The sequence below is a fragment of the Zosterops lateralis genome (genome assembly GCF_965231275.1).
Source record: "Zosterops lateralis genome assembly, chromosome: 2".
Lineage (NCBI taxonomy): Eukaryota > Metazoa > Chordata > Aves > Passeriformes > Zosteropidae > Zosterops > Zosterops lateralis.
The window spans coordinates 99063379-99076512 of NC_139763.1; the positions used below are offsets into that span (position 1 = coordinate 99063379).

The 13134-nt window shown below is 41.4% G+C and overlaps 1 protein-coding gene across 11 annotated transcripts in view; it reads left to right on the plus strand.

Moving 5' to 3' along the window:
* Positions 1-13134, plus strand: part of BBX (BBX high mobility group box domain containing) — a 140207-nt gene that overhangs the window by 118171 nt on the left and 8902 nt on the right. For 9 of the 11 annotated variants that reach the window (XM_083885271.1, XM_083885272.1, XM_083885265.1 and 6 more), the window contains 3 exons: positions 3090-3176; positions 10254-10451; positions 11131-11323. In XM_083885271.1, the coding sequence (XP_083741397.1) occupies positions 3090-3176; positions 10254-10451; positions 11131-11323 (478 nt within the window). The remainder of the gene's footprint in view (positions 1-3089; positions 3177-10253; positions 10452-11130; positions 11324-13134) is intronic. The other 2 variants (XM_083885267.1, XM_083885268.1) reach the window with 1 other exon arrangement.

Genomic DNA, 13134 nt, shown 5'->3' on the forward strand with positions numbered 1-13134 from the left:
GATCTTTTAATAAAAACAGGGAACTTTTTGAGAGCAAACTAAGCCTATGCCATGAAATTTGGAGGAAATGCAGTTATGGTTCATTTTTTTGCCTGCTGCTTCCCTGAGCAGCTGCCACTGGCAGTAGCAAGTATTTCCAGGAGGAATCTCTAGTGCCCTCTCTGAGCACAATGGACAAGCCAGGGATTAAATCCTCTGGCAATTGCCAAAGTGCTAGGGAGAGGAATAGCCATGTAGAATATTTCTAACAGAGCAAGATGAGTAGATGGCTGTATAATAATGTCAAGTAAAGTAACCTTAAAAGGTTTTCGCTATAGGAGACGACATGGAGGGTCCATTGCCTAACAGCAAGACTTTTAGGTTCATTTTTTTCAGTTTGATTTTCTCTGGATTGAATGTTCACAAGTGGCATTTGTTCAAAGTCTTGGAATACTTACCTGTTGTGTCCATGAAACAGGTGTGTAGCCCAGCCAGGCATCCTGGCAACTCCTGCATGGTGCCTGTGCCTACACTCTTAAGGCAGAGGGTGTGGATGAAGTTTCTCGTGGAGTCAGAAGTTACATTGTCAGGTCCAAGTATGAACTGTTGACTTATTTAGTTATTAGCCAGTCTTCTCTCTCAATGTATTTATGGCCAAAGGTGTTCTAAGTGTCACTGGGCACTGTCCCACAGGAGTAACAGCTAAAAGGGAAGGAAATAGGAGGTTTCCTTACTGAAAGGCAGCCTTTCTTTTGGCCCTACTAAAGTCCTTAGATTTTCCATGTGAGAAAGTAGCATTTTGCAGATACAGGCTTATGACAAAGTTGCCTTTGATGGGAAAAAAAAGAGATTAAAGACATGGCTTTCCCCCTCTGTGCAATGCTCGTCATCTTTTTCTGAGTTTTTCATCTCATTATTCTGCTTAGAGTTGCTGACATTGGCTGGCTGGCTGTGATAGTAATTGAAATGATTTGTATGGTGCAGGTTGAGCTGTAGAAATTTAGACATGTGATATGTACATACAGTGATATATAACATTTTGCTTCTTCCAAGCACCTGCAAAAATCACTAATCAGCTAACTAAAAAGCAATAATAAAAATGTCACAAGAATCATGTAGTTATGTACCTGTGTCTTGTGGAACTTGTGGGAAAACTTGTTTCTGTTGATTGGATGAAGTATTTGAGCTTGGTATCGAGAAAACCTGAGTTCTTACACTTAGGTTTCTGCTCAAGCTCTCTAAGCTTTTTCATCCCTTTACATTTTTGTTGCAGTGACACTAGACTAGTCCTCTGTGATGCTCAGGAAGCTGTTGTAAAAATTGAAAAACAGTGAAAAACATCACTAAAGTTTGAGCAAATACGACCTCTTCTATTGTACTTTCTGGTATTTTCTATGCAGGTTCTACTGAAGCCATTTGAAGCTAAGATGATCTCTTTCTTGGACTTTATTTGGTTTGCTGTTTAACTTCAGGATTTTTGGAAATTTATTAAGCTTTCTCCATTAAGTTTTGATTTCTTGCATATTAAAAAAGAAGTAGCAGTGAGCCACAAAGCCAACATGTGCAAGATGTTAAAGTTTCTGTGCCTGCTTCTGGCTGGATTTTAGCTTTCTCTCAGTAATTTTCAGTATTGATCAGACAGCCTAGTGTCTGTGAATGGCTTTCACTTCATAAGACTAAATACTTCCATGTGCTACACACTTTACTCTCTCTTTCCTTGTATAGGGAGTCTGAGATGGCAATTTGCAGATGTATAATGTAAGCTTACTCTGTTTGCATATTCCTATATGTTTGCAGTTGTGTCCCAATAGCCAGTGTGTGTGTCATCTTTTAAGGATGAGGAGGAGTGGAAAAGGCCAGTATTTGTAGTGGGTAGAATCCTGTTCCCGGTGAACTAGAGATGGGATGGACACCCACTTCTTAGGCTATAAAGTCATCTTGTGATGTGCACAGCATCTCATTTCTGTTTGGGTTGGGCTATTCTGAACTAGCCTGAACACTTACTTGTCCACTGTCATTGGAAATAAGATTTTGAAGTTGAGTTTCTCTAAACCCCCTAAAAATGGCTTTGCATTGTGGAGGTTATGCATCTCTTATGCCTGTGTTGCTGTTATGGCACTGATTGCTCTCCTAATGAGGCAAAGGCTTGCTTAGTGACCTCTGATAGTGGCATATTTTGTGGTCCAGTGTCACACAAGATGTTTTCTGACTGCTCCTAGTAAAGACTGCTGGCAAAGTAGGAGTGATACCATGAGCTGGACATAACCTCACCTTCCTTCTCTGGGAGCTTTTACTTTTGCACTTAGTATATCTCCTTTCTGGTCACCAGAAAGGCAGAGATAGCTCAGGCATCCCGCTGTGGGTTGGCCCTGGCTGGTAAGTAGGTTCCCACCCTGTTGCTCACTCCCACAGTGGGATGTGGAAGAGAATAGGAAGGGCAAAAACAAGGAAAAATATCTCCTGAGTCAAGAAGAAGACAGTTTCATAAGGGGGAGGGAGAAAACAAGTAGTGTAAAAGCCAGCACTCACCACTAACAAACTGATGCCCAGCCAGTACCTGAGGCAATGGACAACTTCTAAAAAAACTTTCCCCACAGTTTTGTGCTTATTATGGTGTGAAATGCCTTTTGGCCAGTGTGGGTCAGCTGTACCAACCATGTCTTCTCCTAACCTCTTGAACACCCTCAGCCTACTTGCTGGGGTGCCAGAGTGAGAGAGAGAGATCTTGATGCTCTGTAAACACTGCTCAGCAGTGGTGTGTTTCCAGCACTGTTTACTCCCTGCCAGCCGTGCCCAGTATATGTACAAAAGAGAGCATATGTTTAAACAAGCAAGGAAACCCCCCTGTTTTATTGTATGGCTAAGCTTTCCTAAGGGCTTCATTCCCCAAAATGCATTGTGTGCACTTAAACATTGGGAGATGGTGGGTTGAACTCCAGCTTGCTGAAAGCCTCCAGTCCCTTCAGGCAGCAGGTCAGGATTTGTGCTTCCCTGTCAAATGGCAACTTGTATTACAGGAAGGGGAGGTTGTACACTACATACATACTGTGACTGTTGTACTCTTTTCCAAGCTTCTAATTAAAAGTATGTATTATTAATGTTGTCTGTAGGTTCATTCCAGTCTCAGAAAAAGAACTTATTCCACAAAATTGTCAGCAAATTTAAGCACAGAACGAAGCTTAATGTTCCGGACACAGGTACTGGTGCATCGCTTAATTAAGGTTTTCAGCTGCCTTCTTTCTCAATTCAGTCTCGGGGAAATGCTTCTAGACAAAGACACCTCAGCTCTCTAGTCTTTGATCATTTTGTTTCCTTATTTTCCCTGTCTGCTATGATTCCATTGCCTCCTGGCTCCAGTTGATATTACCTTCTCCACTATGATGCCATTTTGTTTTTACTTGGCGTCTCCCTTTAATTACAGTTTCCCTGTTCCAGATGCCATGCAGCAGAGCTGACAAAGCAGGGGCAGTTCTGCAGCTGGCCCTGAAAACATTTTATCTTCTACAGCTCACAGTTCTGTAGTCTTTAGGTTGCTCTTACCTGCATCCTTCTGTATCAGTGATCATATTATTTTGCCACAGCATTTGCATGTCCCTATCTCCTATTCCTGTGATTTCTTGCTGTCTGGAACTTTGCAGCTGGTCAAGGTAAGAGCCTGGTCATGGTGTAAGAGCCTGGTCAGGATGTAAGTGCTTGTTTCTACACCAGATCTCAGAAGTACCAACCTCCAGTCCTGCCTATGTAGAAATCTTAAACCAGCTTTCTGTTTGCTTCCTGTTGAAAATACCTTCTGCAGTTTTTTGAGTTATGGTCTGGAGCTTGTCTGCCTGCTGTCCTACTGTTAGCTCTCTAAAATCTTCTTGTTATTAGAGTATCATAATCCTGCAAACTATGAACGCACAACTCTGAGGGGCATTTTCAAGTGTACAGTATGTACAGGATTATAGCTTAGCCTGCTTCACTGGGCCTTTTTTTTTTTTTTTTTTGTCATTATATTGCCCACACTATTCAAGTCATGCCCAGGCTGTTCTTTAGCTGTTGCGCAGTGGTGTTCTCTCCTGCATTGTTCTTGTAGTGTAGAAAAGCCTCTCTGGTTCTGCTTATTTAACTCCAATAATTTTGTCTGGTTTCTTCCCCACTCGTGTTCATCTCTAAGATAGTAAAACTGTTGTTCCCATCTCCAGCTTCCCCAGCTACCTTTATGGTTAATATCTTTTCCTAAGAGGTGAGATGTAATTTCCTCTCCTTTCCTGATGCTGTGTTTTCTGTCATCCGTGTTGCACCTGCACTGTTTTCCCACATAGGCTCTGCCTGCTCTTCTGCATTCCATGGTGCAAATAGTTTGAAATTACTTGCTCTGTCTTGTTGTATTTGTACAACGAATATGTTGTGGGAGTTGCTTATGAGAAGTAACTATCTTGCTTCCATGTTGGTGTAAAAAAGGCATCATACGTTAGCATAGTTTTTATTTGGCGTCATTCAGATTTTGTTCCTGAATTATTAATAGACCATGTAGACAAATTATTAAGAGAAATGGGTGTTTAAATTCTCCTGGGGGAAAAGAAACAGAAAGTGTTTAATAGATGATTAAGTAAAGAGTAAAAAATGTAACTACCTTAAAATCTGCAGATAAAAATGTGGGTAAACAAAATGTCAAACCCTGCATTTGTTTAAAAGAAAGCCAGCATGTTTTGATACAAAGTGAAGTGTGCACTATGATCAAAGATTCAACCCTGGCAAGTGTTGAGTACCCTGGCCTCATTCCAGCACAGCACAGAGGCATGTCCTTGGAAGTGAAGCATGTGAATAATGTCATAGTGTCTAAACATTAAAGATGTGTCTGTGCATTTGCTGGGGCAGAACCAGCTTGCCAAGTTTCTCCCAAGACTAAAGCAAAGACACAAGGAACTTAGAAGCCTTACACAGCCCACATATAATCAGAGGAAAGGCAGTGGATGTCTGTATATTAATGAGGAACTGCATTTTCCCCTGACTTACAGAGGGGAGAAAATCTGGAGTCTTACCTACATGAAATGTACCCTGTAGTGACTGAAAAAGTGCAGTGTGGGCATGGCCTCAGCAGGTGCTGGACAGCCTCTCCCTCTTGTGCTGCCTACAGATCTTCATCCTCCATCCGGGAGTTCCTAGGCAACAGGCCCTAAACTATGTAGCTGAGCTGTCCCATATTCTGCAGCATTCAAGATGGGAATCCCAGAATCTCCATTTCAATTCAGATAATATTTATTTGAGCATTTTGTGAATCAAAAAATAAATGAAAATTTTTACTCCTTTTTGTGGTTAGTCTGTACTTGTGGTGAGTCACAAGTCCACATAATGTGTGGTTTTGGTTTTTATGAAGTTAATTTTGCAGAAGGAAAGAGTTTGAGTGTTTGTATAGCTGCAGAAGAGACACTTGGAAGAATTGCTGTCAGCAGAGGTCATGCTGGCTTCATGTTTTTTCATCTTGAAGTGTGTGTGCCTGTGTGCATCTGTGTTAGGAGTGAAGGGAAGTAAGTGCAGTAAAGGCAGATTTATTGTGATTGTATTGTGTTTCCGTGTGTCTGATATGGAAATCTGAGTGAATTTTGACCTCATGGTACACGGAAGGACCAGTGCATGTCACCATATTAAGAGTTTGCAGCTGCTCTTAGAGCAGGGTACAGCTCAGTTGAACACCAGTGAAATGCTACAGAGAGCATACAGTGATGCAATTGAATATGTCAAGAGATAGATCTCTTCCTTAGGAAGGCACAGCTGGACCCATGCCTGTTTAGGGAGGTTAGCACTCATCTGGGAGTTTTATTTTTCTGCCACACCAACAAGGCTTTCTGATGGGAAGCAGTAGTTAAAATAACAAGTCACAGAAAATGCCTCTTTGCAGGTACACTTAGTGAGCTGTGCTGAGGCTCTTGCATGGTCTGTGTAGCAGCCAGCTGTAACACTGGCCTTGGCACAGGAAGGGCAGAAGAGAAGATGAAAACACTTGTCTCAGCACCAACTCAGGCATGAAACAGCCCTGTCCCTGCACCCACTCCTACAGCAGCTCTCCCACACACATCAGAGCCCTGTTTTGTGGGGCTTGCAGCCCAGAGGGAGCCAGTAGCTCTGTGCCTTTGGCAACCACTCTGGCTGGAGGAGGGCTGGATCAGCACAGGCTCCTGCAGCAGAGCTTCCCGCCCAGGCGGCTGTCTCCTACACCTGGCTTGACCATCTGCTGCTTTGTATCTCTGCTTGTTAGTCCACAGTCCTTGCTGCATCTCTGTGTGCTGTCTGGCCCCAAAGCAGTATTGTAGCAGTGTCCTGTTGTCAGAAGAGCTGGAATTTCTGCCAGGTCAGTCTGTTTGGCATCACTTCCTTGCTGAAGTGGTTCCACAGACACTGGTGACTTGAAACTATGCTCTATCTGGCTAAATTTTCACTGTTTAACTTCATAAAGACAATTAAATCATGACAGCCCACCTTTCTTCCTTGATACCAGCATGCTTAGACCCACAGAGCATTTGTTCTCCACTAAGTTTGGTTAAACTTCTGCAGCTCTCTCTCGTAACAGGCATCACTAAAGAAATTCTTTTAAGTCTGTGTTTTCTTGGGGTTTGGTCTGAAAAGCTTGTCTGAAAAGCTGTGCTGTACTGAGTCAGTTCAATTGACTTCATTTTTCTTGTTCACAAAGAAGGGGGGAAATAAGACTACGTGTACTCTGCAGACCTGTAACAAACCTATCTGAGGAGACCATCTGGCATAGACCTCTGGCTATGTCTGTCTCAGAGTCACTTCTGCGAGGTGTAGGCTTGCCTAAAGGGCCACACCTTCATGCCATGTTCTCAACTCTGCTTGCAAAAATAACCCAGTAGTCATGCCCATGACACTGTCATGGAGAGCTGAATAGGCAACTGCCTGTTGGCAGGACTGCACAGTAACTGCAGAACCTCATTTCATGTCTGGAGAATGTTCCCCTGAAAACTACCTGAGCTCCTCATGGGACAGCTCTTGAATGCAGGACAGCATGGAAGCAGGGTGGACATCAGACAGATTAAAGAAAGCTACAGGGAATTAAACCTGGCTAGCCCTATCCTTCCTGCAGAACAAAACCAAGTCCTGATTTGGAGCATCTGTTTGGAAATACTTTTGTCACTTGAAGCAGTGGGATGCTGTTCCTCTTGAAGGAGGTGCAGGAGCACATAGTTTAGATGTAGAGTTGTTGAAACATGGTCTCCTTTCTCCTCTACAGATGAGTGCGAAGGGTTTTGTGAGTGCAACCTTTGTGTGATTTCCAAGTTAAGTTTTATGTCTACTTGAATAATACTCTGTAAAGAAGTCAGTGAAATGATTCCTGAACCCAGTGTCCACTAAGACTACTAGAGAAGAAAAAAAGATGCTCTTCCCTTCAACATTGACCCTACACCCACACATACACAAAATATTTATTGCTCACCTTCAGTCCTTCCTTTCTTCAAGACTGTATGGCAGCAATGTTGTGTTGAAGTGATAAAGAGCTTCTGTTAGAGCTAGAGGAGAAAAGGAAAGTAGACAACTTTTAAGTCTCATTTCAAGGATGGAAAAAAAAAAACGACTTGGAGAGGGAATATAAAACAATAACAAAACATGGAGAGGGAATATACTTACTGCATATGAGTTTCTACAGCCACCTTCTGCTGTTTCTTAGTCAAACATGCCAACATCATATACTCTTTATGTCTTCCACTATTACCTATTTTACCTCTCAAGAGTTTTTTTTCTCTTTATTTTTTGACACATACCATACGAGAACAAAAAATATAAAGAGGAACCTCAGCTGTAGTGATTAATCAAGTTGATTTCTAGTGACCTGACATACAACACATCCAATTAAACACATACCAAATCAAGGCTGTATGTTGTTCATTGTTCGAAATCATGTCTCAATTTTTTTATTAAATGTAAAAAAAAAAAAAGAGTTGTAGTACTGATTAAAAGCATTATAAACTCAGTCAAGCTAGAAGTAGACAGCAGTGTCATAGTGCTAATTAGAGCAAATCAGAATTAACAGGTAGTGTTGGTCTACAACCAGACCATTACATTAAAATATAATCAACACTTATAAATTCCCATATAAGAAATCTGGAGAGAAAGCTGCCTATTTAATTATACATTCCAGTTAAGATCCTGGTCTCAATGCCCAAAGCTTATCTGAACATCTCACTGTTGGCCCAGTTGAGTTACTTGAAAGCCACATTTGTAGTTACTGGTGCTTCTACTTAATTGGACTGTTACAGGGTGGATCTTTTCCTGTGCTTTTTCTTGAGCACTCTTAACAAAAAAAATCAGTTTTACACCAAAGTTCTGCTCTGGAAAGGCTGGCTGCTAGAGCTAAGCACTTCAAAATGCTAATTGAAGCTGTGTGCTCTTTTCCCAAAAAAAGAACATTCACAAGTTTGAAAATGGTTTACAAGAGAACACGAGTGAGTTAAGATCATAAACAAAGTTTCAAATGTTTTTGCACATATGTACTAGATCTGATTGTATTCTTAGACAATAAAACATTAAAAGGTCCTTCCCATTCAAACAGAAGAGCAAAGGGCAACTGCTAACAAGATGAAATGTGTTACAGCTGTTCTCCTAATTTAGTCCACATCCTCACACAATGAACAGTTAAAGAAGCCAGCAAAAGATAAAGACTTTGTTTGCAATATCTCTGAATAGAAAGTTCATTAAATCTACAAAACTCCCAATAAACAGAAATACACACTAATGTGAAAGAAGGCAAAGGCCATGCAGACTGTTTGGCTATTGTGCACAGTTTGTGGGGCTGGGTGCTCCTGTGTGACCCCACCAGTCTCAGTGCAGAAGAACAATTGGAATTGTTCAGTTCTTAGCCCTTCTGAAAGAGCAGTTCTTTGCACTCTGGCTTCAGTTCTCTGTGTGTAGTTTTTGCTGGTCAAACTACCCAAAAAGTGACAAATGTGTCTTAAACAAGTCTTCAAAATGTGGAGAAAGATTAAAAGAAACTGGAGAGAAGAGTAAGCTAGCTGTAGACACAGTAACAGCTGTGGAAGATGATATCAAGGGCTGTTGCCAAGAGATGGGGTATAACCTGACAGGTAGTAAAGAAAATAATGAGTTGAAAACGCAGCAGGGGAGATGAGGTGCAGGCCTTAGGAAAAAATGTGTAATCACTCAGGATAGCAGTGTACTGGGAAAAAATACCTCAAGAACTCGGTGCAAGTATCATAAGCATTCCCAATTTCAAAATAAGTTAGGCATCTGTAAAAAATTATGTGGGCATTCCATTTGCTACCTGTAACCTCTTTCTAACCGTAGCTGACAGTGATCAACAGATGGGGCAGGCTTCATAGCACTTTTATCACAGGAGGGAAAAAGATGTCACAGATTGCCTTTATGGAGACTAGTGATACCCTGTGGGATCAGCAGAAGGGCCTATTGAATCAATGCAAATTGCAGACAATTGACTAGGCACTGAGCTCAGACTTTGGAAGCTTAAATATGTTTTGTGATTGCTGTCTCATCAATTTCTTTGTGAACAAGATAAAAGTAAACTCTTTAGTCAAGTGAAAATTTGGGATCATGTTCCAGTTCGGGTTAAAAGGCTACTTCAGAACACCAACACTGGAGCTGCTGAGAAAGATTTAAACTGTTCCTTTCTCATTCTCTGACTTTATGTGGGCAGTATTTCTGTCATGGTATTCTATCCCATGCTTACTTCCTTTTTTTAGCATGCTTGTCTTCAGCTGTGATCCAGTTCTCTGTTTTTGTATTTGTAGGCTTTGGGGTGTTTTTTAAGGTTTGTTATTTTGTAAAAGGTAATATTTCCCTTTCTTGGAGGAATTGATGTAGAGTGACTAAAGAGGTAAGACTGGATTTTAGTCAGGAATTGCTGAATTCTGCTTGTCAGTCTGTCTGTGAGCTAAGCTAGAGGCTCATGTGAGGACCCTTGTTGTTCCTTAAATATATTTTGTCTCTTAGCCACTTGCTGACATCTTCTGTTGCAGAATGTTTTGTACAGAGCCATACCCTGCTCCCACTCAAGTGCCACTGCCAATCTCACAGTTTTCTTTGCAAATACTAGAAACTTGAACCTTCAGTATGTCTTTAAGGTGGATTCTGTTACTTCCCTGCAAACATCTGTGGCATTCAGATCATATCTTGCCATGGGTTATGCTCTGAGTGCCTGTGAGGAACAGTTTTATGCAGATAGATGCAAAATGGTAAATGAGCATAGCTAGTGGCTGAATTATTTTACATCTGAAGTTATGTTGTGTTTTTTTTTTTTTTCCTAGCCATACTATTAGAAGACAGAAATTCCAGTGAGTCTGCCTGGAAGAATAAAATTTCTATATCTACCCTAAACACTCCAGAGCCAGCAATGATGCATGAGCCTTTAGTTGGCAGCCAGAAGAGGAAAGCAAGGAAAACTAAGATCACACATCTTGTCCGAACAGCAGACGGGCGAGTGTCACCAGCAGCAGGGACACTGGGTAAGGAAAATGAAGTTAAAATTTTATTAAAACTGAATGGGTGGAGAAGGTTTGAGGCTACAAGCAACTTATCAGGGTAATGTTTTTAGATTAGCTTGTTTTCATACCTGCTTAGAATGGTCATCATTTAAAATACAGGTATCAACCGACTGGGAAATCACTGAGTCCATAATGGCCAACTTCTTCACTTTGAATGATCAAATTTGTCTTTTCTCCCTGGGTGTTTCACTCTCAGAACTGTTAACTGATGCAGAGAGAAATGGAAAATGATTACCTTTGCTAATTTATTTCCAGTCCAGCAAAGAAATTACATCTGCATCTGGTTATAGGTTGTAAAACTGAATTTCATAATATGACAGTTAATGCCAGAATCCTTGTTGGAGTTCTCCAGTAAGAGAATCTTTCAGGACTACTGTATCTAAAGCATGCACACAAGCTCTCCTGCCTGACCTAAAAGATCAAATTCAACTGAATGCAAAATGAGTGAACTGCTTCATAAACCTTAGTACTGTGCTTCTGACCCAGTAGTTTCAGTCAGAAGAGGTTACAGCATGAATCAGATGACACTGGCAGAATCAAAGCCCTAAAGATAAAGGTTCTGTGAACACCAGGCTAGTCACATATCCATAGGCTGCAGTGAATTTTTGGACTACATCTACATGCTTTACTTTCTTTGCAGAGGAGAAGCCAAAAGAGCTGCCACAAAGTACTCTTCAAAAATCATCAAGTGCAGAAACAGATTGCAACAGTGAATGCTCCAGAAACACAGAGACAGAAGAAAATCATAGTATTACGTCAGATATGCCAGCGGTGTCTGCATTTTTTAGCTTAGCTGCTCTGGCAGAAGTGGCAGCCATGGAAAATGTACACAGGTATGGTTTTCTTTTCTTCTTGTTGTCTTAAGTAAATAGTATGTGGCTGACAGCTTGCTCAGAAAGCATGTGAATAGCAGACTGTTTAATTTGGCCTGCATTTCCTCTTCCACAGCTTTCTATGAATGTCTGCTTTACCTCACTTGCTTAGTGGTGTTAAGTCTTCACCTAAACGACAGTGTAATCTCTTTAGGAGTTAGTAAATGATCCTTCCCAGTAAGCTTACCTACCAATTTTTGTGTATAAACAGGTTCATATGGTCCTTGAGATCCTAATGGTTGAGAATTATTATATGCTATTTGTCACATAGTAGCAGATTTAAATAGCTACTGCACGCTGATTTGCATTTTCTAGTGGCCTAAAACCTAAGATGGTGGAGAGAATTTCATACATTTGGGATGAATTTTTATGCTAAACATGACTGAGAAAAGCTAACTTGTTTTTCTTACTCTTGTGCTTTGCTGTGTAGAAGGCAAAGCATCTGCAGAATAGCATGGGGCAGAACAACTCTGGGTGATGGAAAGCCAGGGTAGTTTGGGTTGGTCCTCTCAGTTATTGAGTAGGCCATCCATACAGAAAAGGTGGAGAATGTGCAGGTTACTTACGGCTTATCAATCAGTTCAGCATGGTCAGACCTGTGATGAGAAATAAACCAAAGACAGCAGGTCCTCCTTGACTCTTGATTATCTGGTGTTGCTCTTTCCTGGAACTTACTGGGTATGAAACCCCATCCTCTCCTGCAGTGGAAACTCATTGAGGAAGCATTGGGCCAGTTGGAAACCATCACAGTGTCTGCAGACACCATTTGGCAGATTGCTGACTGCCTGAGCAGCTCCTCAAGGCAGCAGTTCATGCAACCATTCACTCAATTAACTGTTCCACTCATGGGCTCCACTGATGAACCCAGTCCTTTGTGTTCAGACTGCAGATCAAATGCTCAATGGCTTTTTAGAAGCTCAGGAGCCCTACAAAAAACAGATCTGCTGGTTCCTCTCTGCAGAAGCTGTTGTCTTGGTTAAGCAGCACTGTTTTGGGTGAGAAGTGCTTTCACACTGCAGTCAGGCTGTCTGTCATCATAAGCCACAGAATGGGACTTGTGGAAGTGCTGTGCTGAGCTCTGCTTTAATTCACACCATTGTGGTTTCGTGTACTGCCATTAACACTGACCAGAAATGCACAAAGCAACAGGATTTACTCTGCTGTGGTTTTTCTTTCTTGTGCCTCTTATGAGTTCTTGTCCTCCTCTTGTCCTTGTTGAAACAAGCTAATGTTTTGCAGAGCTTTGTGCTTGGGTCTTTCTCTTTGAATCCCATCTTTTATCATGTCATTACTTGGCTCGAGCACCTTTCATGAGGCCTGAAAGCACCAAATGGGCAAATAACTGTAACTGTTGGAAATGCCAGTTTGTAATCACCCTGAGGGAGGTGAAATGACAGTCCCTCCCTGAGGGGGGACTCTTCCAGTAAAAAATTAGCCATGTCTCTCACAGACTTGGCAACTGGAAGTCAAAACAGAGACGTAAGTCTTATGGGCTAGATGCTTCTCTGCTTTCTACTCTGTCAACTGTTGTTATCTTTTGAAACTCACTTTATTTGCAAATAGCCAGAAATGTGAAGAAAAGAATTGGAGGTTTGCTTGATGTGTCTCTTCAGTGTCTGAATTTAATTTATTAAATAGTTTCACAGAGCCTTGGGACATGGAATCCTTCTGGCAGCATGGTTTTTATTTGAAGTCTTGTGCTTAGCTTTACTTACCTTGTGCATGCCCTGGTTAACCACTCTGAGGCTAAGCTGCCTTTTGTGCCAAGGCCA